At 36.0% G+C, this 24,310-nt stretch overlaps 1 protein-coding gene across 1 annotated transcript in view; it reads left to right on the top strand.

Moving 5' to 3' along the window:
• Nucleotides 1-24,310, top strand: part of CCSER1 (coiled-coil serine rich protein 1) — a 488,588-nt gene that overhangs the window by 286,568 nt on the left and 177,710 nt on the right. The window contains exon 9 of the mRNA XM_026040000.1: nt 14,542-14,619. Within this exon, the coding sequence (XP_025895785.1) occupies nt 14,542-14,619 (78 nt within the window). The remainder of the gene's footprint in view (nt 1-14,541; nt 14,620-24,310) is intronic.

Below are 24,310 nucleotides of genomic sequence, written 5' to 3'. Positions count from 1 at the left end.
GTTTTTTCCTGGGTGTTTGGTTCTTGGAGATCATCCCTGAATTCAGTTATAACCAAATATAAAGAAAATGAACATGAATGTTTTGGCCCTTTTGCAGCAGTCTAGCTGATTTTTTTTCCAGACTGTTCCTTGCCAGACTTGTCATTTGAAGTTTCTGCTCTCATCACACTAGTTTGCATACCTTCTGTGTCTGATATATAGCTATATCTTTGTTTTGCTTTATGTTTTGTTTTGAGTCTTCGTTCATCTCTTAAGACATTCCAAGATCATGATTATTTAGCTCTTCAAAAGAGGCTGATGCTCTTCTGTTTTTTTATATTTGAGTGTTGTGGAGAGGATTTTGTTTTAGATTGTTTGATAATTAGAGGAAATAGATGTGAATAACAATTAAAACAAGAACAAAAACCCAGCCCAAGATTCCTTATCTGTTTCAACAAAGTATCTGCTTAAAATGGTGCATTATGACAAAGTAGCTAATGTCTTCTCCTAATTCCAGCTTTTTCACAAATGTTGAAACTCCATTATGTGTGATGAAGGGTAAAATACAGGAGCAAAGTAACAGCACATTAAACAAGAAGGCTTCAAATGTATGCATTCAGAGGAGGGTAGGGACTGGTTGTTCAGTTATTCTTTGTAATATACATTTTTGCCTGAGTGGTAGTGCACTGTACAAACCCGAAGCTTAAATGACTGCATGTGCTCTCAGGAAAAAGTGGAGAGGTTTCTGACCATTTTGGAAGTATTTTGTAGCTRYATTCCATTTAGTAATGTGAGATATCAGTTATTCCCTAAGGTATGGTGTAGTTGTAGATCGTAAACTTTTAGCTTAAATTAAACATCACAGCTGGCTGCCTTAATTTGTTGCATTATAGCACAAATGTTTCAACAGCTTGCTTAAAATGAACCATACTGCAAACTCAAGAGAAGAGCGAAGGTCAATGCACATGGTACCTAGTGATTTGCATTTTTTTCTTTTTCTTTTTTGTATATTATACATATTCTCTTGAACTTTAGTGGAGTAGAGTCTGACATGGTAGACTAGGTTAGCAAAAAATCCTGCATGGATTTCACTTAAAAATAGTATGTCATGATAACATAATCCAAAAGAGTAAAACTCCGAAATTTTCAGAAGGAAATTAAAATSTCAGTACCTTCTGGATAGCCAGATTTTCGATATTCTTTCATATTTACATGTGCCTATATTTCATATAATTTATAATTCTAGTTTCTAATCCCAATCTATTGCAATTAAACATTTTTCTCTTGCATTTTAAGAGYTTTGTTGTCATATGGCTGTTAACGCTAACCTTGCTTAGACTTGGTCAAAATGACAAATCTGAGTGTCAGGGGACCTGAAACCCAAGCAGAGATTTCAGCTTTCAGGTTGACTGATAAAATGGGTCATTCTGCAGTAAAGTGGGAAGCAGCCTTCACAAAAGATTAAACTTCAAAGAGGCYTTTTTGAGTTAGCTGGGGACTCAAAGCAGCTGCCACTGTTACATATTTACTCGCTATAAGCCTACTGTTTAAAAAGTTATATGCATGTAATAGGTAATTTTTATTTGGCCTAGCACAAAGAAAATGAAGGCCATCTTAGCACACTTGGAACTACAGAAAGTTTAAAATTAAGTAAGGARATTGTGTAATGAATTTGGTTTAATGTGCACTTAAAACCCACATCAACTGCTAATATAGCTGTAATTGCACTTAATATACATACCTGTATATTGGAGTTGAAAAACATGGTCCTGCAGCTTTGASTCATTTAAACAGTATTTTTTAAATTTATATAGACATATATCTATATATATAATGTGTATTCTTTAGGAGCTTGATCTGTTTTACACCTATGACAATGACCTGGTCCGCAGAGGGACAATATTAAAGAGTGTTAGTTTGAAGACTGCTGGCAGAAATCCTTTTGGTTCAGTCTGATGCTGTCCCTTGTTTTTCATTTGATTAATGTCTTGTGTGCCACAGAAATAGGAGAAGAGGATTGCACAGACCTTTCTACTGCGTTTTCAAACATTTATTTGCCTTCGCATACATACAAGTTTGTCTAGATTCTTTCTTCATCAAAGCCCAAGGTATGAATTACGCCTTTCTTGTMTGGTCTTCTGATCTCACTTGTCAGTGTCTTTACATCCATGATAACTGTGGTGATCTGCTGCACAAAGCCTGTCCCTATAGCTACCTCATAGCATTTCTGAGGTAGCAAATAGTCTCCTTAGCAGAACCCTTTTATAGATTTGGTTATTATGCAGCCAAGACTCTATCTGTTGTAGCAATTGCCATCTTCCATGGTTCCCTGAATCCAGGTATTTCCTAATGTCACTTGCTTTTCAATAGTTATTTTTCTGTAATGTTAAAACTGCATTTTTTTTTTGCTATTTTATACTTTTGTTTTTCTATTTCTTCGCTCTTTGTGTAGGTAGGTATGTTTTTTATTTTTCCCTAGATCCGTCTCGCCCTATAAGGAACTTTCCAAAGCACTGAAGTCATGTGATTAGGCACTGCGTGCTGTTTGCTCATGCAAAGCAGGAATCCCTKATTGTAAAAACCTATATTTTTGATTATTCCTGGATTCACACTGTGGTACCCAAGATCAAATGTGGTTTAAGTTCYGCATTTAATAAATCAGTCTTAATTGGCCTCAGTCTTCCTAGAATCAAGACTTGTTGTCATAAAGCGAACTAATGGTCTGAGACACTGCTGCCATAAAATGATTTCAGTCAGTCTTGCTGCATCACTGAAGTCATGCAGAAATTAATTGAAATTTACTGTGTTAATAGGAAATAAAAGGTACTTTCATTAACTTTGACTTCAGTCTYTAATGGAGAAGTTATGTGTCTGTAATACTACCTGCTTAAATATTTACGTAAAAAAAAAAAAAGCAGGATTATGTTCACTGGAATTTATTCTTCACAAAACGCCTATTCTCCTATCTTTCTTTGTCATAATGTTTTCTAAAATATCCTTAGTTTTGCCACCAGTTAGTTTCTTGTATTCATGTTATTTTTAAATGCCTATACTTTGGTTGTAATGCTTTACATTTTTATTTAATTTGATTTTTGCTTGACAAATTGGCAGCAACAATTGTTTCTCACTGGCTTTTGAAAACTTGATTCAGCTGGTGAYGGTGTGTTGTGCTGTGAATATGTAAATGTTATTGGAATGTGATGCTATAGAAAATGAAGTACTTAAATCTGTTTTTTCTTTTTTGGTTTAAGGGTATGAATTTGTCATACAGTCAAATGTGGAGACTAAGTGGTTTCTGTATGTTTTGTAATTAATTGGAGTTCAACTTGTGTGTCCTTAATTTTGAAAACTGCACAAGTGAAATGTCTTGAAAGACAACCATTATTTGGTAGTCTTAAGCTGCTCTAAATTATTGGATCCTTAAAACTTCTGAAAAATTGGTTGCTTGTGGGCTTAGTAATAGAACTTAAGATCTGTAATCTATTAAAAGTAAGCTGCTAGAGTGCTTTAGAAATCACAATGCAGAGATAATTTGGAAGAAGTGGTGCTAGACATCCTTATTAAGAATAGCTTAGTTGTCAGTACTCATGAGAAACAAATTTTCGTTGTGTAAGTACCTGTCCCTGAGGCTGAACATCAATATTTTCCACGCTGATCCTAAGGAAATATGATTGAGGACAATGTTTGTTGAGCAGTGGAGTAAGGTGATAAGTATAGATTTGTTTTTACAAGTGCAGCCAACAGAAACTTGATTTGGGTAATGTCACTTGTCCAGTGAAGCCTGAGGAAGCAAGATGAGTGCTTGTCCTTTCATGAGAGTTCTGTTTTAGGGAGACCTTTCAGGTCTTTGGGAGGTCTTAGGGAGGTCTTTGATACTCTACTTNTTTTTTTTTTTTTTTTTTTTTTTTTGGTTAAACAAGAAAACTTTTTATGAGATAGAATCTTGAAGGTATTTCTTCTTAATTCTATGGCCTATGTGATGAAATTGGGTAAATATAAAACCATGCTGGAAGATTAAGGCCACAAAATCAAGCGTTCGCTTGAGAATTATTTTAATGAAGATTGGCTTCGTTTCTGCTCTTGCTCCTGTTGGCACAGCTAGGATTCCCAGTTTGGCGAGCTTCCTATCTGCATCTTTCCCTTTCTCCCTACCCCCCAAAACAGAGTGAAATTTACTTATGATTTTGTTGCTTTTGACTCAGTTATTGCTTGTTATGCAGTCTAGAGCTTTGAGCCTCCTTTTCATCCAAATGCAGAATTGTTGCTGAAGATGAGCTATCCTTGGAATACCACATCCTTAGATATCAAGTTGTGTACTGCTGCAAGTACAGAGGCCATAGAATTCAAATGAAGTTTTTATAATGTTGTTCATTTAGGGAAAAAAAAGAAAAAAAAAATTGTGTACTGCTGCAAGTACAGAGGCCATAGAATTCAAATGAAGTTTTTATAATGTTGTTCACTTAGGGAAAAAAAAAGAAAAAAAAAAAAAAAAAGGAGGAGGTGGAATTATAAAAGCAGTGGCTTCCATCTATTTAATAATGGGAATATTCTGATTTTCTCATATAAAACACAAATCTTTTGGCAACTTGATATAAACAAACTTTTTAAAAAATGTTTTCGTTGAGACGTGATGCAGTGGAGTATTTCACATGAATTAAAATTTTACAACTTAATTTCACACAGGTGCCCAAGTACTTTTTAAGAAACATTTTTCTAATAGCATGCCAGTATTAAAATATGTTCCATACCACATGATATCTAGACAATTAGTTTTGTGGCTGAGTGGCATAAATAAGATTTGTTCCAACATGAAGGAAGGTCTTARTGTTTTTAGCACAGATGATCAAACAAATATTACTTGTGAAAATAGCATTAGGTTATTCTGMTGTCAAAAGTGGAATGACTGAAAAAGAATGGTAATTTAGGCAAATGGCTTGTGCTTGAGAAATAAATTTGGATTATATAACAAATTGTAAGACTTTTGAGTTGGAAGGTAAAAGAAGTGATAAACTGAATATGTGAACCTGACAGACTGTAACAGAGTGCACTCGGGGACACAGGAGCTGTTGTGTTTTGCAGGGTAGCTCTGTGGGCCCTGCTGCTCAGTAGCTGTAGAGAGCAGGAATTCAGAGCTGAGGAAAGAAACCATGTGTGAAGCAGGTGGCTGCAACACGAGCAGACACAGCAGAGGAGAGGACACAAAAGCTGCTTGTCCTGCAAGGCAGGGGCCTAGAAATTGTTGGTCTAGAACACTGCCTTTCTGGTGACTACTTTGTACAACTGCAAAATGAATACAGGAAATACAGGACAAGGGACATGTCAGAGAGAAGTACAGTACAGCATCATGTCTCATTTAAAAGTTCATCTAGAAAGAATATTGAGGTTATTTGGAATAATTTTTGTTCTTAAAAATTTATTACTACAAGTGTGTATTTAGCTATGTTTTAAAATATCAGACCTTTTCTTAAAGTATAGGTGAGAGATACTTCGTTATGCAAGATTTAATTTAAAGGAGGATCTATGTTACAAAACATAGATCAAAAAGGAACATGAGAAATACTATTCAGATATATAGATTAAATATTTGTTGGCTCAAAGAAACACATATTTTCCCAGTTTATAGTCACGTCTTGACACTACTTCCACAAAATAGCCCAAAATGGCTAAGTATTTCTGATGTTTCCTGAAACAATTGGAAATTTGAATCGCTAAAACCAGTTTAGTTTGTTGAAAGAGTGTTTTTTAAAATAATTTTTTTTATTGTTTTACTTGGATCCGAATATTTTTGTGGGTATCTCTCCCATTTCTTATTCCCCTTTCCTTCCAAGTATTTGGCACTTGAAAAAGTAGTTTCTAGCTCTTTTCAGTTTTAATTGTGTGTAAACTTTGGTAGGAAGGCAATTGTTGGCTCTGCATGAATGCTAGAAAATTAGTTGATATAGAGTTAAACCTAAACTGAGCGTCTCTTCCTAAAAAATGTTGAACACGGCATCAGTTTCCAAGAGGTTCATCATTCTTGACATAGTGGGAGCTTATACATCACTGAAGTCAATTTTCACTGCAGGCTTTATTGAGCATACAGCCAGTTAACCTGAAAGTTTGACCTTGAGAAACTCTGTGGAACTCATAAAAAGCTCAGCTATTTTCTTACATGAAGACAAGATGCATTTTTTTTCTAATGTCTGCATTTGGTAATATTCTGGAAGTTCTAGAAATGAAAATTGTATCTCAGTTTTCTTCAGTGTGTTTTGCTACAGTGTTCACTTGAGAATTTTCTGTAAAAACCAAGTTTGCAGCTAATATTTTCATCATTTAGGTGGAATCATGTTTTCTATGAAGACTGAAAAGGGAGTATTAGCTGCCATTGAGCAAGAATTTTTTTTTTTTTTTAGTGATTACCTCTGGTAGTTTAACAACTATGTAAAAATGCATCAGAAACTGGGGCGGGGGGGAAGAACTCATTTCTCATAGAAAGAATTTCTGCTAAGCTAAAAATAATCAAAAATGGAGATTGAACTTGTAGACTTGAACATTGCATGTGCTGTGTGTGTGTTTTGGTGGCTCCTCAAATCCACAGATATTTTACTCTGCTCGATACTGCAGTAGGTTGCTTGAGAAAATGAGTAAAAGCTGAAGTAAAGTAAAGCTAAAATAATAGTAAGGTGTACGGCCATGCAGGCAGTTGTGACACTCTGGGGTAATGTAACAAAACTGTAAAATGCCTTTGCCATTACCTTTGGGCACATTTAGGGGCCCTATGAATGACTCTTCATGTTTCAGCATTAATAAAACATCAGTTTCTCTAAATGCTTTATACATGCTTTCTAACTTGTGTTCTGTGGGAAATTCTGGGAATCGGTCCAGAGCTGCTGTATGGTCCCAATCAAGGTTTTTTTTTCTGTTTGCAAAAAGGTCTGCAGTAGTTGTAGGTTTTGGTTTACATTTACAGACTAGAGACTATTTCCTGAGCTGTGACTAAATGTCAGAATTCAGCCCTCTTCCTGTGCACCTTTGCAAAACTTATGTAAGAAGGAGCATCTGTTGGGAACAAACCATGTTTTGATACCCTGCCTTGTCCAAAGGCAGTGTTGACTAGCCAAGCAAGCATTCTATAGATATAGTCATGAATTATAATTGAAGATAACATGAGATAGCATTAAAAAAAAAACACTTGTGAAATTCTTAGCAAAGATTTTTGGTTTTGCTTTTTTTTTTTTTTTTTTTTTTGACAATAGTGTACCAACAAGCTGATTAAAAGCTAGCAAAAGAGAGTTTATTCATCACTTTGAATTTATGGTGTGGTATCAACTGGTTAATAAAGTTCTTGGTTTGCCATGGGTTTCCCTTGATCTCTCCACTCCTATCTTTCTGAGGCAAAATTAGAATTTATTCTTTTCTTGCCTGAATAGCTCTGTAAGACTGGATTAGGTTGTCTCTTTAGAGTTGTGTAATGTAATTGTTGGGCTTTTAGGAATATATCATAGTTTGGGTGGTTATTTTCCCCTCTTCAAGCAGTTTTATGTGACAGCTGCTTATGCTCATGATTATAAGTCGTTGTCTTGGTTCCATTATAGCAATAATCTAGGGACCGGTGCAGTATGTTTTGCTGATGATATATGTCGGTGGGAAATAAAGGTCTAGTTAGCATTTTCTTAAATGGTGAGAAATTATATTTTCAAAAGAGAAGTAGAAATCTGGTTGCAGTGCACTTTAATCAAGTTAAAAATAGCTAGGAAAGAAAACACTTGATTCACCACCTTCAGGTGTTATGGCTTTGTGCTTATGCAGGAAAGCTGTGTTAGGAGGTAATTTTTGCTTTCCACACAGTATAAAAGGGTCTGAAGTTTTTTGGAGACACTTGGATTGGCCTAGCTCTTATAGGGTGATGAAAATATTCTGCTATGTGCTTTACTTCCATCAAGTGAGATCAAAACTTTGGTGCTAGAAATATTTAACTACCTYAGTTTCCAGATATCAGTAGCTTGCTCTAGAAATTGTAGCAGTACTGTAGTTTTGATTGAGTCAGTGAGAAATTTTCTATATTAAATCTGTGAAAGGAGAGGGGAATGTTACACTTTTGTTTCAACTGTGACATAACCATGTCAGAGRTTGGGTACTGGGTTTGGTAGGGCAATACAAAACTCTCAAATATTGCTCATAGGTTTTGGTTAAGTGTTTGTGGAAGGAAAAAAGCAAGGGGGATATCATGAGAAAATATATTAAAAGATGCCAACATTGTCTTAGTGATTTCAAGTTTTACTTCACCTTTTCTTTCTAGTGTTCTATACTTCTAGGCTTCAGCTGAGATGAAAAGGTAAGTGGATAGCAGGAGCGGTGAACCTACATTCAGAATAAAAAGTATCCACCACAAAAGACTGTCCAGTTACTGGTGAAACACATACTGATGCTTTCTAACACTGTCAAACCYGTGCATTTTTTGCTGATGTTTCTGTACAAAATATTTGCAGGTTTGCCAATTATTCAATAAACTATTTGCATATCATGTCACGCTTGAAGCAACTCCCAAATTGGCAGCTGTGAGTTGATTTTGTTATTGTTAGATCTATTTGCAGTGATGCTTGGATCGTATGTTGTTGATTTTCCTCCTATTTTTTTAACCAGCAAGTGATCAAAATCTGCCCTGTGAGAAACTCAGAGAAGCGACTCGGAAATGGTGCCCACTTCCTGGGCTTTGTAGCTCCAAGGCTTCGTATCTGTAGAGCAATTTCTGACCTTTGTCTGGTAAAATGGCGCAGCTCTGGCTGGACTGTTCATGCGCTCAGCTTTAGGCACAGGGTTTTATTTATAAGTGGGATTAGCGGTGCTGCAGTTGAGATCATGTCAAGAGATATGAGGTGTGATACAAGGATTCTCTATTAAACCAGCGAGTGGGTGTTTTATGGTATTTTCTTGGCCACCTGGATACTGCAGTAACACAAATTAGGACTAATAAAAGTGTTAGCACGAAGTTCAAAATGGTGCTCGGGGAGCTAATTCTGTGAAAATGACAATATGGAATGATGTATTGGCCTTTTGGAGGTTTTTATGCCTGTGTTACTGCTCATTTCTCTCTCATCCCCCATCTTTGCCAGCTTTTAGTAGCCAGTATATACCCATAATCGTTCCTTGCTCTGGCCTTGCATTATTCCTCCTTGTTTTTTAGATTGCTGTCACTTGTGACTGCTACAGAGCATGGCACTGCATGCAATGACACATCTGGGCAATGTGTGGCGTGCAATTTTGTGTGTGATTGTTTTGGAGGGGTGCTGACTAGAGTGAGTTCCTCTGTACCTCGCCGTGTTGGTGTGCAGATATGTCTTAGAGCACYGTTGATGTCTTAGGGGAAACCTAAGCAACAGCAGAACGATTACTAGCTGTAGAGTTTTGTTGAAATGAAGAATGCATTTATAGCCAAAGCAAAAATAGGTAGAATGAATAATCTGTTTTTTAAATCAATACCTAGTTATTTTATTAAAAACACATTTGGGCCTCTGGCAGCTAAGATCTAGGCACCTTTTGCTCAACTGTGTGAAGATGTTGCAAAACTAGAATGAGCCTATTGAAATATCTTGGCTTTTGCTTGGCTGATAGGTTAGTGCTATTGTGGAAGATTGCACCTATGTTACTATGACTCTGCAGTAAGAATCTCTATTTTTGATGTAGATTTCTAGCTTCTGAGTTCAGTTGTTCTCTGCAAGCTTAGTACTTAATCAGTGTGTGAGTGTACTTTCTGTAGCTGCATTGGTGGCCTGTAAGACACCTGTTTTTTGTTCAGCTCCATAAAGCTTTTCCAGATGTGAGAAGATTCAGCTGTACCCGAGCTCGAAGTCTTCTGAAGAGAAGCTTTTTTTCTACAAGTTCTCTTGACAAACATAAGCTGCTACGCTGGGGAGAAGGTAAAGGAAACAAATGTGAAATCAGGAAATCTGACTGCAACACTGATCCTGGCAATTATAGGCTGTTTCAGTGATTAGCCTTCACAAAGCAGCACTCTAATCTCTACAGTGTGCAGGAGGGATGCAATTGTTTGAGTGTAAGAGTTGTGAATGCAGAAAGTTGTGAGGTTTTTTGTCTAAGTAAGAATAAAAATGTCCAAGAATAAATTAGCTCTTAGGCAAAAAAAAAAAAAAGCGAAAGGTAAAATAAGTAATTTAATATGCTATAAAATAGACAAAAAAGTTTCCTTGAGAAAGCTACAACCATACTGGTTAATGACCTTCTGAATCATCCAGAGCAGCTGGAGCTGTGACATTTTTGCTCTCAGATTAAGAGTATGCACAGGGATTTCTGAGCTAAATTTGTGAGTTGGACTGTGCAGTTGAGCTGAAGAGCACAAGCAGCACCCAAACTGCCACTGAGGGGAAATGGTAACATTGAAGGGTCACCAAAAACCCTTCAACAAAACATGCAACGTATATAAAGCCCAGTATTTATTATTACTGTGAAATATTACTGAGTCAGTTGAGGCATATTAGCTGTTTTCTTAGGGAGGAGTGTTTTCAAAGAATGCATAAATGTTATATTTGGTATTTGATTTAGATTAATAAGGAATGTGGCATATTGACCTTACTTGAATGGTTTCTGTGGGTGTGTATAGGTGCAAGTAATCTATTCGGAGTATGTTTTGGAGCAACTTTTTGTTGCAAGAGGGCTATTTGTAGAACACTGACAGATGAATGTGTTGTGGAGAGGTGTTTCTCACAGTGTTTTATGCTGTTGCGTTGTAGTGTGCAGCATAATAAAAACCCAAGATATAGCTATAAAAACATACCTCTTAGAGACTGCAAGGTAATTCTGGTATGTCTAAGTATTAAAACAATTTAACAGCTTTTGGTGCATGGGCTTTTTTACAGATTGCTATCTCTAATACTATGTGAGATTAGAGAGTGGTAGCTTCTTGGTGGAKGGATAGCTCAGTTCCCATATCTCAGTAGGAGAGTTTCTAGAAGTTGGCAATGCCCTTACTCCTGTGTGTGGCATCTACAGGTCTTTTATGTACAAGACTCCCCTTGGGTGTAAAATTTCTGCTGTGATTGCAGTTGCAGTAGTTGCCCTGGAGCCATGCAGGCCTTGCAAGGCCCATGCTTAGGATCGTGTAACATCTTCAGATGTAAATTTATTTTGGTTAACACTCTGGTACTCTGTTGGAAGGCCAAGAATTATCATTGTTTCTTCTTTCTCTTCCCTTGCATTCTTGTTCTTCAATATTTTTTTTCTTTTTCCCTGCATAGATTTTACATGCTTGCAGTTAGCCAATGCCTACTATTTTCCTGTAACTGCCCCCCTCAGTAATACATTGCAGATATGATAGTAAGTATATAACAAATGGCACGCGGGTACTGTAGGGAATTTGAAATATAARCTGCATATGAACTTAGTCCCTTGCAAAGGAAGAGCTTCATTGATCATGGACTGATGCTTTCTGATAGGGCTGTTCAAGTACTTCAGATGGCAATCTCAGTAATTTAAGCAACAGAGTATGGTGGCACAAGGCATCATTCCACATAGTCATTTAAGCTTATGGGGATAATGCAAGGGTTGGGATGACTGTTGCAGGCAGTGTTGCTCTGAGTTTAGTGACTTAAAAGTCACCTACAGGTCTCCCCCCTCCCCCTTTTGACTAATTAGAGTGAACCCAGCAACTGAGAATTTTTCATGCGCTTATTGCTGTCACCATACAAGTGTATTCTTAATGTTATTTATTTTACTAAGGATTAACATGCAGAAGTATTTAAAAAAAAAAAAAAAGACATGTTAGATGAGGTTCTGTGTTAAAAAGCCACCTAGAATCAGCTTGTTCAACTCATCTCTAAAAAATAAACATTCATTTCAAAATCACATGCTGTAGCCTGTCTTCAGGCTTTAGAGGAAGTCCTGTGCAAGCCCTCTGATTTGTTGAGGGGCCAAAGCTCATGATGTTTGAGGAGGCCAAAGGAGTTTGCCCTAAAGAATAGGATTAGGAAGGTGCTGCCTGTTGTCCCCTACTCCTACTTGCTGTCTTGCGGAGAGCATGGAGGCATCTGAAAGGAGGAGATGGATGCTGTGGTATTGTATCTCAGGGAAGTCTCAGAACTTCCTGTATTTTAAAAAGTAACTTTTTAAGGCTAAGCAGCTGTCTTGGGGAATGATACTTTCATGGCAATTGGATGGCAATGGCAGCACAAATATATAAACTTCTTTCTTCGTCGTTAATACGAAAGCATGCCCCTTTGCTTGCAAAGGTTATTCTTTATTTGGTTGATTTGCTCTAATTGGAACCAGAAGTCTTGTCCTGTTTTCTCAACAGACCTTTTTCAGTATTTACAGTATTTTTGTATACGTGAAAGTACACTGGATGTTAATATTKTACATGTTTTGTGTTGAAGAAGATTAGTATATATTTGTTGTGTGAGGTTCTGCTACAGTAACACTAGGGTTTTGCATTTAACTTACTTTACATAGTACAGAGTTGATAAATGTAGACTCGGCAATGCAGTGCACAAAAATTCTTTCCAACATTTTATCAATTTTCTCTGTTGATAAAGTCAGTGCATCATGAAGTTATATTTAAAATACCAATTTGTCATTTTAAGAGGAGCTTTTATATCAAAGAACACTTTACAGTGTTTTGGAGGAATCTAATAGCTTTAATTTTGCCAGAAAAATTACGAAATTTTTTTCGTAAACCTGACTTGTGGAATAAGTACTTTGTTCTAGCAGCAAAATCTTTGATATCTGTAAGAATGAAGCAGTTAGTTAAGTTAGTGAAATACGTGTAATGAAGATCAAGTTGAATGACTGTTAGTGCATGTAACCTCTRCTGGCAGGATGCCGGTTTGCAGACAACTCTAGAGCCTGCCTTACTACTCCATGGAAAAAAAGTCTTTGTCATTTTAAGCAGACTTCAGCTCCATCACTAGAGGTTAGATAGTATATGATGGATTCTTATTCTGATAGAATCCTTAAGGTTGGAAGGCACCTCTCAAGATCCCCCCTGCACACCCAGGGTCACCTAGAGCACGTGGCACAGGGCYGCATCCAAGCGGGTTTTGAAGATCTCTGGAGAAGGAGACYCCACMACCTCTCTTGGCAACCTGTTCTAGTGCTTTGTCACCCTCACTGTTAAAAAATATTTCCTTAAGTTCCTGTGGAAAAATATCTTGAATTTTTCTGAAATGAGTTAAGCCACATTCTGAAGCTTGTTTCACATCAACAAAATGGAATGTATTCTTTCTGTRTAGTCTATGATATAGACTTTGTGTATAGTCTATATGCATTGTTAACAGGCAAGTCTTTAACTCCCACTGCTAGTAATTAAATTAAGGTAAAATCTATGCTCCTATTTCTGAAAATGAATCTTTCTGCCTAGATATAATTAAATGAGATTAAATGAGCTCCTTGCAGATTTTTTTTTTTTTTTTTTTTTAAGGATGCAAATGTTAAATTTGATCAAATAGAACTTAATACTGTTTTGGTCCAAACAACGTGTGACCTACATGAATATTTGGTCTCTGTGAATGCCTGGATGTGTAACTAGAAAATTTGCCTATTTTTTAGCAATAAAAAGTTCAAATATTTAATAAAGTAAATACTGAACAAGTGACTAAGACCTCAACAAAATAAGTTGAAATGCTGTGGACAATGTACTGTTACGTTCAAATTTCAAGATAACACTTTTCTGTTGGGAAAAAAAGGAACATASCTTTTGCTTTGAATGAAGCTTTATCTAGTGGATTATGTCAGTGAGCTGAGGAGCAAGATATCTTATTTCACTGAAGTGACCAGTCAGTGGAGTATTTGCTTTTTTCTTTGCTGTTGGAAACTGGGCTGTTTTGGTGTTTTCTGTCTGCTGCTTTTGGTGAAAATTGATTGATTTTATTGTCAACATTCATTTCAAGTTTTGAAACACATCTTATTTTTAAAAATGTATAAAACATTTATGAAGGAAATAAAATGAAGGAACTGAAAATAATGAGGTTTCTGTATATGTTTTGGTGAGAATTATGATTCATTCAATTGGAGATTCAATTAACCTGAAATACAATTAGCAAAGGTTCTGTTTTATGGTAATACATAGCTCTCATTAACATGAAGGCATACTTTAATAGGTCTGTAGCATTTCATGTGGGCATAACTGAAAAAATTAAGTGTAAATTGGTAGACAAAAGTACTTAAGTGGAGTGAGGATACTATTTTGGTGTTATTCTCTGTTCCTGGACTCATCTCTTTGTATTGTATTGGTGTTCTCCCACTTTAACCTGTATTGTCATGTTGGTGTTCTCATGTACTTTCCAGGAGAGAAGAATTATGTTCCAGAAGGGAGAAAATATGTATGTGTGTCTGTCACATGCACTTTTATAGATCCACAGGTTGGATGAGCATGAATATTTCAAATAAATGATGATTTTGATACTTTCAATGAACCTCCACATGCTTTCTATGAAGCAGAAGTGTGTCAAAACRGCTAGGTTTCCATGCATGTTCATGCAGCTATCCATGGCTTCTGTACTTAGATGTTTGTAGCTATGAAGCACAGTGAGGAAAACATGTGACTCAACTGTTTTATGTTGCTTTGTTTTACAGGAGAAAGCCCAATGTTTACAGAAAGCTCTTGCTTCCCAAGCAGATAAATCCACTCAGACAGAACTTGTAGGCCATGATGTAAGTAAATGTTTTGGGCAGTTTTGTTTTAATTGTCTTTATGGGTTTCAGACTTATATCAACCGATTTGCTTCCATGCCTCTTGTTTCCCTGTATTGATTTAAATGGAATACCATTTATCCTTTGCCAATACCAATACTTGGAATACCATTTATCCTTTGCTCTTAAATGCTTCTCAAATGTTTTCTGCAACATGAAAAGATGATTACAGCTACCTACCAGCATGATAATGCCGCGTTAATTTAATGTTTTACCAGCAGCTCTCAGTATACTGAGGATTAATATGGAAGCTATATTAAGCAAATGCTATTTTTTTCAGTATCAGAAATAAATCACTCTAATAGCATGGGGCTGTTGTTTCTAATCATTGCATATTGACCAAATAATATTTGAATTCTGGAAATAATGGACAAACTTATAAATTTGTCAAGTTATTTTAAAATTTTGTAGARCAGCATCAGTCTGGATTTCTGCTAGAAGGTGAGTTGACAGTATACATGTTCATGCAAGAATATACTTAAAATCGCTATTTTTTATTAAAAGTGTTCCTTCTAGGAAAAAATGGTTTGCATATATGATATATATGTAGTGACTCACTTGGGTACGTGATGCTTGCTTGAATAATCCTTAAGAATGCTACAACGTGAATATTACCACAGTTGTTCTCTTTTCTGTGACTTGAGCAGAATCAAACAGTACTTGTTAACAAAGACTGTTCTGCAAATAAAAMAGAATGGTAAAAAATTGATGCTCAAAGTTTCCTATTCTTAATCAGACAAGTTCTTGAAGTCAGTTAAACTTGATTTGCTAGTGCAATACCTCAACAAAAGTAAACGAGGAGTGGTTTTATATGAACAATACATCCACATGTATTGATTTATCTGGTGCAGAGTGTCTGTGAAAATTAAATTGCTGGGAATAGGTTATGAAGAAAGATGAGCAGGACTGTACTGCAATGATACATACTTACTGTGATCTTCATTAAGGAACTCAAATCATGCTAGAATGAATAAGAAATGTGTAAACAATGAGTGTTAACATTTTACATGTGATTCAATGGTTTGTACTTTTACTAGATTTTGCTACTTGTCATCAAAGAATGGATATTACAGATAGTAATGGCTTCACTTGTGTTTCCACTAAAAGCAATTGACAAAAAACAATTGAGTGTTTTGCTTTCTTTGTCTTTATATCAGGCTTTAAAATGCAAATTACAACAATTTGTAAGTGGTATTTATAAATTTATTTATATAGAATTTGTTTAGATGCATTTTTAATATAAATACAAGTATATTGTGCTAATATGAAATTAGATGAAATGGAAAACAGGTCATCTGTTTTATTGTACTTTATTGCAGCTTTAAAAGTTAGCTGTGATCAGGTAAGTGCTTATGAGTACTGCACATTCTCACCCATGTTGTACAAAGAGAACACGCTTCAGAAGGGAGAATTACTGAAATTCTGAATGAGTATTTCTCAAAAGTTTGTTCAATGTTCTTTCTAATTTTTGCTTCAGTGTATCAACTTAATAGTTTAATGAAAAATCCTGTAACTTATTCAAAAGATTCTGACATTTTTGAGTGATCTTTTTATTTCAATGAGAAAATGATATCATGAAAAGCAACAGAAAAAGTGACATCTTTCCAGTGTATTCTGATGCTTGATGAAGCTATTTCATTTTCCTTTTGCTGTCTACAATCTCCTTAACTGGCTTTGACCCTTTCTCCAATGCAGTTACCTTAAATTAATGTAATTATCTGATTTTGCCAAACATAATCTAAAATGTGAAAAATTATGCACAAAAGACTACAAGAGGTATAATAGTTTGTGCTGCAATTTTGTTTGAATATCCTAAGACAAGAAGGAATAGATGATAATATCTGCGATAGTGAGACAGGTTAGTCCCCAATACCCCTTCCTTGACTTTTGGATTTTCCARTAGTTGGGATACTGCTCTTCAGCCTGGGAGTTGTGTCATTAGGAATAAGTGAAAACTCTTGCTTTGATTTAAACAGGAATTGAAACACTTTGTGCATAAAATGTAGAGCAATGGAAAAAATACCAAGGGATTAGTCTGTCTTTKGGAAGCAATGGGAGGAAGATGAAGAAGATTTCATATTTCAAAAGGAAGAAACTTTTTTTTTTTTGTGGATCTGCTCTGAAAAATTTTAGGCCTAGTATTGGCTCTGTGTGTTGTAGGAATTGGARTCTACCAAGCTGATGGGCAAGGTATAGGATCTTGGCATCTTTTGCAATGCCTATAAATTATTGATTACTGCTTTTGACATATTTATTTTCTACTATCCATAACTCTGAGGTTTTTCCAAAGGAAAATGCTTTAGAATGCAATATAACCAAGGAAATAGAAGCAGATTTGGTAAAAATGGTTTACTTATGAAATGAAAATGAAAATCTCTACAGAGTAAAGTCTCTACTGAAAATCATTTAACCCATGAAGTCTTATAGAAAGAGACATGTGCCTAAGAAGATGATGGGGCAGACTGCTAAGTAAYAAATGACGAGTGAGTCTTAAATAATCAATACCAACTTTACCTCCTTTGTCTGCACAAACTATTGAGAGATCAAACAGTAATTCTTCTGTCAGTCAAGTCACTAGAAGGTGATGGAAGATGAATAGATGTAGACATTAAGCTTTGTGGCTAAAGGCAAGATCATGGTAAGTGCTGTACTAGAGTACAGCCCCAATAATGGCCAGGAACTAAATAAGGAGTCTTAAGTGCCATGCAGGCATCTCTCACACACATTGTGCAGCTTGTAACGCAACAGGGAAGTTTTAATGAAAATTTTTCTTGAAAGTAGTCAAAGAATCACAATACAGTTCTTAACTTGTGTATTAACAAAAGGCCTCTGACTGGATGCTACTTTATGAATTGACTGCTCAGTGGGTTTGGGTGGAAGGGATTTGTGCTTTATTTTTCGTTCTCCCTGGATTGTGTTGGGCTGTGCTGCCCGCTCTAGGAAGGCAGGGGAAGAAGGTAACTAAGTACTTGAATTTTTCCCACTTGATGTCAATAGATGCCTGTTTGCAGTATCATGTAGTTCGTTGCAGTGGGAAGGGGATTGCCTGCTGGAACTGAAAATACATTCTGTCTCTGCTTGGTTTCTTGTTTCTGCCTAGGACACATATGTACATGCACTGTTGTATTGCAATGCCTTGCTTTTCTCCTTTTACATCCTATTTTCTATCTGAGAACATTTATAGATTGGTGTAATGCAAAATTATGCTTGCTGCATCTCTCTAATGTAACATCCTTTAAAGAGTAAGTACCTTTAGAAATCACATTATCTATCTTGAATCTTTTCCTTGCTTATACTGGTGGATACCTGTTCAAATCTTGATACCTTTTTTTTTTTTTCTTGGTGTGCTTATTGCTTACAACTTCTTGTAGCAATCACTACTTAATGTCTGATAGCTTTATTTTCAGTATTAGATAACATTTTAAAACTTCCTATGTTTATTCTGGGTTGTTCTACTACTGCAAGTTCTTTCAAACCATCCATGCATTCGTAGTGAAAGATTATGCTGAACCTTTTTTCTTTGATGATTGCGTCCTGCAAACTCTAGTCAGCCATGTAGCCTAACCATCAAACTGTAACCGGTAAGTTAACATTAGTGCATTTGAGTGCTTGCTTGTGCCAGAAGTTTGACATCTGTAGTAAAATACAGGGAAATATTTAAGTTGTACTAAAATGCGGATAAACTCACAAAACAGTTGGGTGCTAGAACAAGAAATTAGCCCTTTTAGTGTGGAGGAAACCAGCCTTAAGATCAGTAAACTTGRCATTCTGTAGCAATGCTCCATTAGTATCTGCTTTACTTTGTGGGAAGTAAATGAACTTCTGCCTGCTTCTGTAAAAAGAGATACAGCTAAAATATTTGTAGCAATGCATAGCCTGATGGAATCATAGCTCAGCTTCTTGGTAGATCAGAAATTAATATTATGCTGCTGAAAAAAAATATTTTTGTGTAATATATGTGCAGTGTTTTTCTTGGGTTTAATTTTTGTCTGTCCCTACTTCACTCTACATTTCTGTCTTACTTTTCTTGTCCCTTCATAGCCTTTCCTATCTTGCTTTTAAGGTCTAAAAAACTATAAGATGAGGTGTTTGGTGTCAGTAAGTATTGGTCAGACTTCTCTAAAACTTCTGCCTATGTTTCTTGTGGCTGGGGAGAAGAAGAGGAGAAGTGGGTTTAGGTATCGCTACTTATTCATCCTATAAATCCTTTTTCCACTTCGTCACTGTTTTCCCTTTGCAATTCTCTGAGAGTTACAGATAGCTTTTCACTTAAACAGCTTTGTCCATTCGTTTATTTTTATCTTATTTCTTTTTAATTTCCTTTAATTAAATGAGCATGACTTAACGAAATGTTAATTACAGTCTTGTATTTAGGTGCACAGTTTCTACTACAGAGCTGGATCAAGATGAGGTTGTCTGTCATGTCTCCAAGTACTCAACCAACAGCTCTGCCTAGAATTAAAAGTGTACTTGTACTATGTCAACTTGGGTATCCCAAACTGTGATGTTAGAGCTAGAAGTGAGTAGGATATGGGCATCTGGACACCCATTTTGGTCCCTTATAATAAGTTCTGTTTATGTCTTATGCAGAATACTGGCTGTGTCCTATGTAGCAAGCAAGAAAATGTTTTAGGAATGTTTTAGTGGCGCTGTAGACTTTTAAATATTGTTCCTTTACAAATAATAATTTGTTCAAAGGGTAAAAATTGTCATGGCAAGGTTAATTTCAGCTTCTAGTAGGTTATCCCAACTGAGTTATGAGCTTAAGGAGACAGGTTCAATGAGTCCTGAAAGGAAATCTGCAAGCATAGCAATGTTTTGGGTATTTTTTCTTTAAAAAGTAGAAAAACTCGACCTGAACTTGGAAAAAGATCAGCTCGCAAATTATGGAAATGAGTTAACTGGAACATTATGAAGCAATGTACCTTAAAGACTATGTGTATTACTTTGAATTTTGCATGTTAGTGTGTTTAAAATAAGTTTTTTTAATGGAAGAATTAGTTGAGATTTAAGTCATTTTGTAGACAGACTTTTGTTGTGTGCATGTAGCATGTAGATTCCCTCCATTAGCATAAACCAACTTATCCTGATGACCTTGTTTCTGTACAAACATGACATCTTGTTGTATGTCTGTGTTTTCTAACCAGAAATGTGCAAGTCCCCAAAGGGTCCTATTTCTGTTTTAATATGTATTGTTACTTAATTCCTTGTTGTTTTGATTGCTGGTTTGAGAGCAACTTTCTTTTTACATACTGTCTGCATGGAATGCTTAGAGCAGAAATGAAATGTTTTCATCTAACGTACTTTGTGTTACCATCAAAGCATGCACCTTTAAGATTTCATTTCATTTCTTTTTCTTTTCTTTTTTCCTTTTTTGTTTTCTGTTGTCTTTTTAAGGCCCTGCGGAATTCACCGTGTTCTGACGGCTTAGTTTACAAACCAATCAGCATCTCATTGGTTCCATCATTATTAAATTAAAAAACAGCATCTGGACACTCTGCTCTTATGGATGTAATTAAATACTGCTGAATATGAAATGAGTCACAAGTTACCATTACTGATGAAATTCTACTACTTCATGAGCTTTGTATTATCAAAAATGAAACATTAGTTATTTTGCAGTATCATCTTCATTGTTTATATGTATTAATAAATTATTAGCAAGCTATCATGAAGTTATATGAAATAGAATTCAATTATTCTTGTCATTGTGTCTACTAAAATCATACATTGGCAAGTCACAACAAATAAGATAATACTGCAGTGACCCTTGTCCCTTGTAGATTGGAAGATATGTCCTCAAGGTCTCTAAATAGCAGGAATCGGTTTTACAAAGCTTTCATTTCTGTTTTCCAGTGAAAATAGCTTTGAACTATTTGTGAATTCAGAGTCAATGCCTTTTAATACCATGCTGTATTAGGGAATATTCATATTTATTATGTTTGTGAAGATGTGTAATTTTTATGCCAGATTTGAGACATGTTCATTATCTGCAGGGGAGTTTAATAAACATTAGCAGGGTCAGAGTTTATTCAGCTTCATCTGAGGAAATGGAATATTTGATCCTGCAATGTACACTGTGATTTTTGAATGCATTAGAATCATATCTTTATTTTGATTTTTTTTCATGAGTACTTAATTTTCTAAAGGGGTTTTGCTATGATACTGCAAGATGTGTGTGAGCCAACCAAAGGCAGCATTTGCTGGATGTGATGCTGCTACTTGAGTGGCCTTGGTCAATAAAGGAAGGAAGGAGTAGGAGAGATGAAAACAAAACATTTTCCTTAAACTATGTGGTTTTATTAGGCAAGAACTTGTAAATAATAGGAAGGTTCATCACAAACCCTATCACCACTGTTAGTTATCTTGATGCTTCATAATGCTGGATTGTTCTGAGAAAGTACTTGACACCCACTTTTACCAGGTAAGGAGATGCATCATATATATAAGGATAATGAAATCAATCATCTAAACTTTTGTGCAACTCTTTGGGTGAACAAACGTTTCTTCACAGATACTGTTGCAAGATGATGGCTGATTTCCATGCTATGACTACCTTCTATGCCCCCTTTGTGTTGCTTTGTCCTCATTTGTCCTAGGCATCTTTAGAGCTCTCTCTTGCCCTTTGACTCAGGCTTGCTGCAACTTTTTTGTATGTATTGTTGCAAAGCTCCTATTGTACTTAATTGGCACATCTTGGGAAAAAAAGAAGGAACAAATATATAATGTACAGAAACAACTGAAATGACCATATGTGTATTATCCCTTCTGAACACTAGTTTTCTTTGAGAGCTTCATATGTTGCTGCTGTTTTCCTTCCGTGGTATTTGGAATTRCTTCTTGTAGATGCTGACAACTTATTCCTTTCTGTTGTGCTTTCTGTTTTCATCAGCATCCTTATTATGCTGATATTTTCAATCTATGTAGAGAAATATTACTTGGAAGAGGTGTTCTTCGTTGTGGTTCTTGGGCAAAGGGATTATTCCTTCAAGGAGGAATTCAAGGCTGTGCATGTAGTGAGAAATGTAGGTCTGACTTGAAGGATCAGTGTCCATGGATTGTTATGATCTGTACAGTACCAGGCAATTTGTAAGAGACCTTCAGTTTTAGGATGCACTACAAACAGTTTGTGGAGGTGCAAGGAAAATTTGTCAGGATCTGTAAATGAGCACCCAACATCTCTCAGCTGAATTATTTAATATGATTTTTTATTATCTGTAACATCTACTTTATAATCAAGTAGTTAGCACAGTATATAGTACATATGTATGATTTATATTACACCAGAAAAGGAAACAGAAAATATAATTTCTATCCGTGGTCCATTACTAGCACTTTCTCAATGAAAATTTAACAAGTACTGCATTTAGGATCTGTACCCTGCATTCTTTTCATTGCAGTGCTGTTTTAGTATTCATTTATTCATTTTTAGGAATGAAAGTTTCTGCTTCTTACAAGTTGACAGAATATTAACATAAATGATAAAACAGCTAGAAGTAGAATGGAGGAGGTTTACAAATGAGATCTGGTAAGCAGCAATACATAACTTCTGTAGTACCCCAAAACAGTAATTGAAAAGAGAAGCTACATGGATGCCAGCAATAAAACAAGCAAATTGTTTCTGGTTACTAGCAAATGTACCTCAAAGCCCTGTGCGCAAGTAGGCAGGAGGACACGGTGTGGCACCTACTGAATGGTGTCGGGTGGGAAGCAGTGCATGAGCGCAGTTGGCTGTTGTGACTTGAGGTTCTGTGCCAGCTCYGTGGCTTCAGGGTATTTGCATTCCTCTAAAAACATTGCGGGAAACAGTGGTGCTGGTAATTTTAACAGTCGTGATGACATTAAATGRTAGTTTTGTATTCGATACTATATTAGAAAGACTTTATATTGTKTAATGGTGCGTACTTACTATCTAATATCATGCATGCTGTCTAATATTTGGAGGAAGATGGGAAAGCCATCACTGACATAATAATGATTTTTTTAGCTGAGAATAGGAGCAACGCACAGCTGCATGAGAAGAGTAGATGATAATCCACTAGTTATTGGTAGGATCTCCCCACCTTAAGATATGCAGCAACTTTTAACACACCTAGTAGTGACTTGAGCTTCTCAATATGCAAGTGTGAAAAAGTGTCYATGTGTGCAGATATATGGACATTTGTGCCTCTGGATGTTCCTTGTTCCCCTGTTTAGGAACTGAGGAGAAAAGACCGGTGTTGGCCATGTAGACAGGGGCTCTTCTGGTCACTTAATGAAGAACTGATTGCTATAAATGGAGGAACGATTGGAGCGATATAGAACTGATTCCAATGTTAAAAACAACCAATCAACAAGAAAAAAAGGCAGAAAATTCAACAAATATTCAGAGCTGACCTGAATGGAATGAATATTCATAATCTTAAAATTTTCTCAGGAAACAACTCCAGGAGAATGGAATGCTGTCCTGATGTTATTGATGTTATGTGAAGAGTGAGAATTATTATGTGGGCTATGAAATGTTTGGGCTTAGATGTGCTAGCAAATCAGGGGCTAATGGAATTTAATTCTGATACAGTGACCTTGGTGAGAGTACGTTTTCTAAATATCGAGGTACACTGATTACTGTGTTTAGGGAGTGCAGGAGGGTTGGTGGTGAGACATTTTTGGTTTGAGAGAAACTCTCTCAGCAGAACATGTCGCAGATCAAGAGCTGTTTTGTTTCTATGGGTGAGAAAGCTGGACATGATCAGGTGTGGCAGATAGATGAGCTATTGAGTTTCATGAACCTCCAAACAATTAACCTTCCTGAACTAGCCAAGACCTGGAATTTTATTTGATAGCTAGTTGAAAAAAAAAATGATGGGCATGTTGTATTAAATTCCATAAATACTGGAATACGTTTTCAGGAGTAGGGAGTGAAGCATGAGTGTTTGTGTTAGAGGTCTTTGGGTGGAGTGGAGAGTGCWTTCAATTTATTTTGGGGAAACTGCAGCTAATGCTCTTTTAACTATAGATCTCTCAACGCGATCTTAAATGGCAGTAKAAAGGCTTCATTTAAAATCTGTAAACGAAGTACTGCGTGTTGAGACTTGAATCTCTTCATGCAAAGTCTGCCTTTCTTGGCCGTTTTTTCTTGCTGTAGGGAATATTTTGAACTCTGTTAGTGGTAAGGCTTTTGTTCTGGCTCATTATTTTCCCCTGCTGTTGCTCCTTAGCTTGTTTCCTTTTATCTAGCTGTATTGCTTTTATTCTCTCTCCACGTTACAGTCCCATTTGGCTCATCCTCTCTTTTCTTTCTTTTCTATAAAACATAATTTTTATCACCCATAAAACATACTTCTAAAACCTCGATAATAATGCAAACCAGATAGTGACTTAAAAAAAAAAAAAAGAGAGAGGAAAAAAAGACCAAACTTGTGGGTTCTTGTTTGTTTATTTTCACAATCTTTTGGATTAGAAAGGCTGAGAAAAAATATTTAAGGCAACTACTTGTACGGAATGATTCCTGAGGAGTAGGAAATGACAGTTTTTCTATATTTAAGGATGAGTGCTAAGGGTGGTCAAAATATGTAAAAAAGTAATGCCAAGGTTATAGAATTTCCATCTTTCTGAGTWTTTGGCGATACTCAAAATCCATCTGGACAGGATTCTGGGCAGTGTGCAGAAGGTG

This window comes from Nothoprocta perdicaria, unplaced genomic scaffold (genome assembly GCF_003342845.1).
Source record: "Nothoprocta perdicaria isolate Ctin4 unplaced genomic scaffold, notPer1 scaffold_249, whole genome shotgun sequence".
Lineage (NCBI taxonomy): Eukaryota > Metazoa > Chordata > Aves > Tinamiformes > Tinamidae > Nothoprocta > Nothoprocta perdicaria.
The sequence above is the reverse complement of the archived record's forward strand: the minus strand, read 5'-3'. Positions and strand labels throughout refer to the sequence as shown.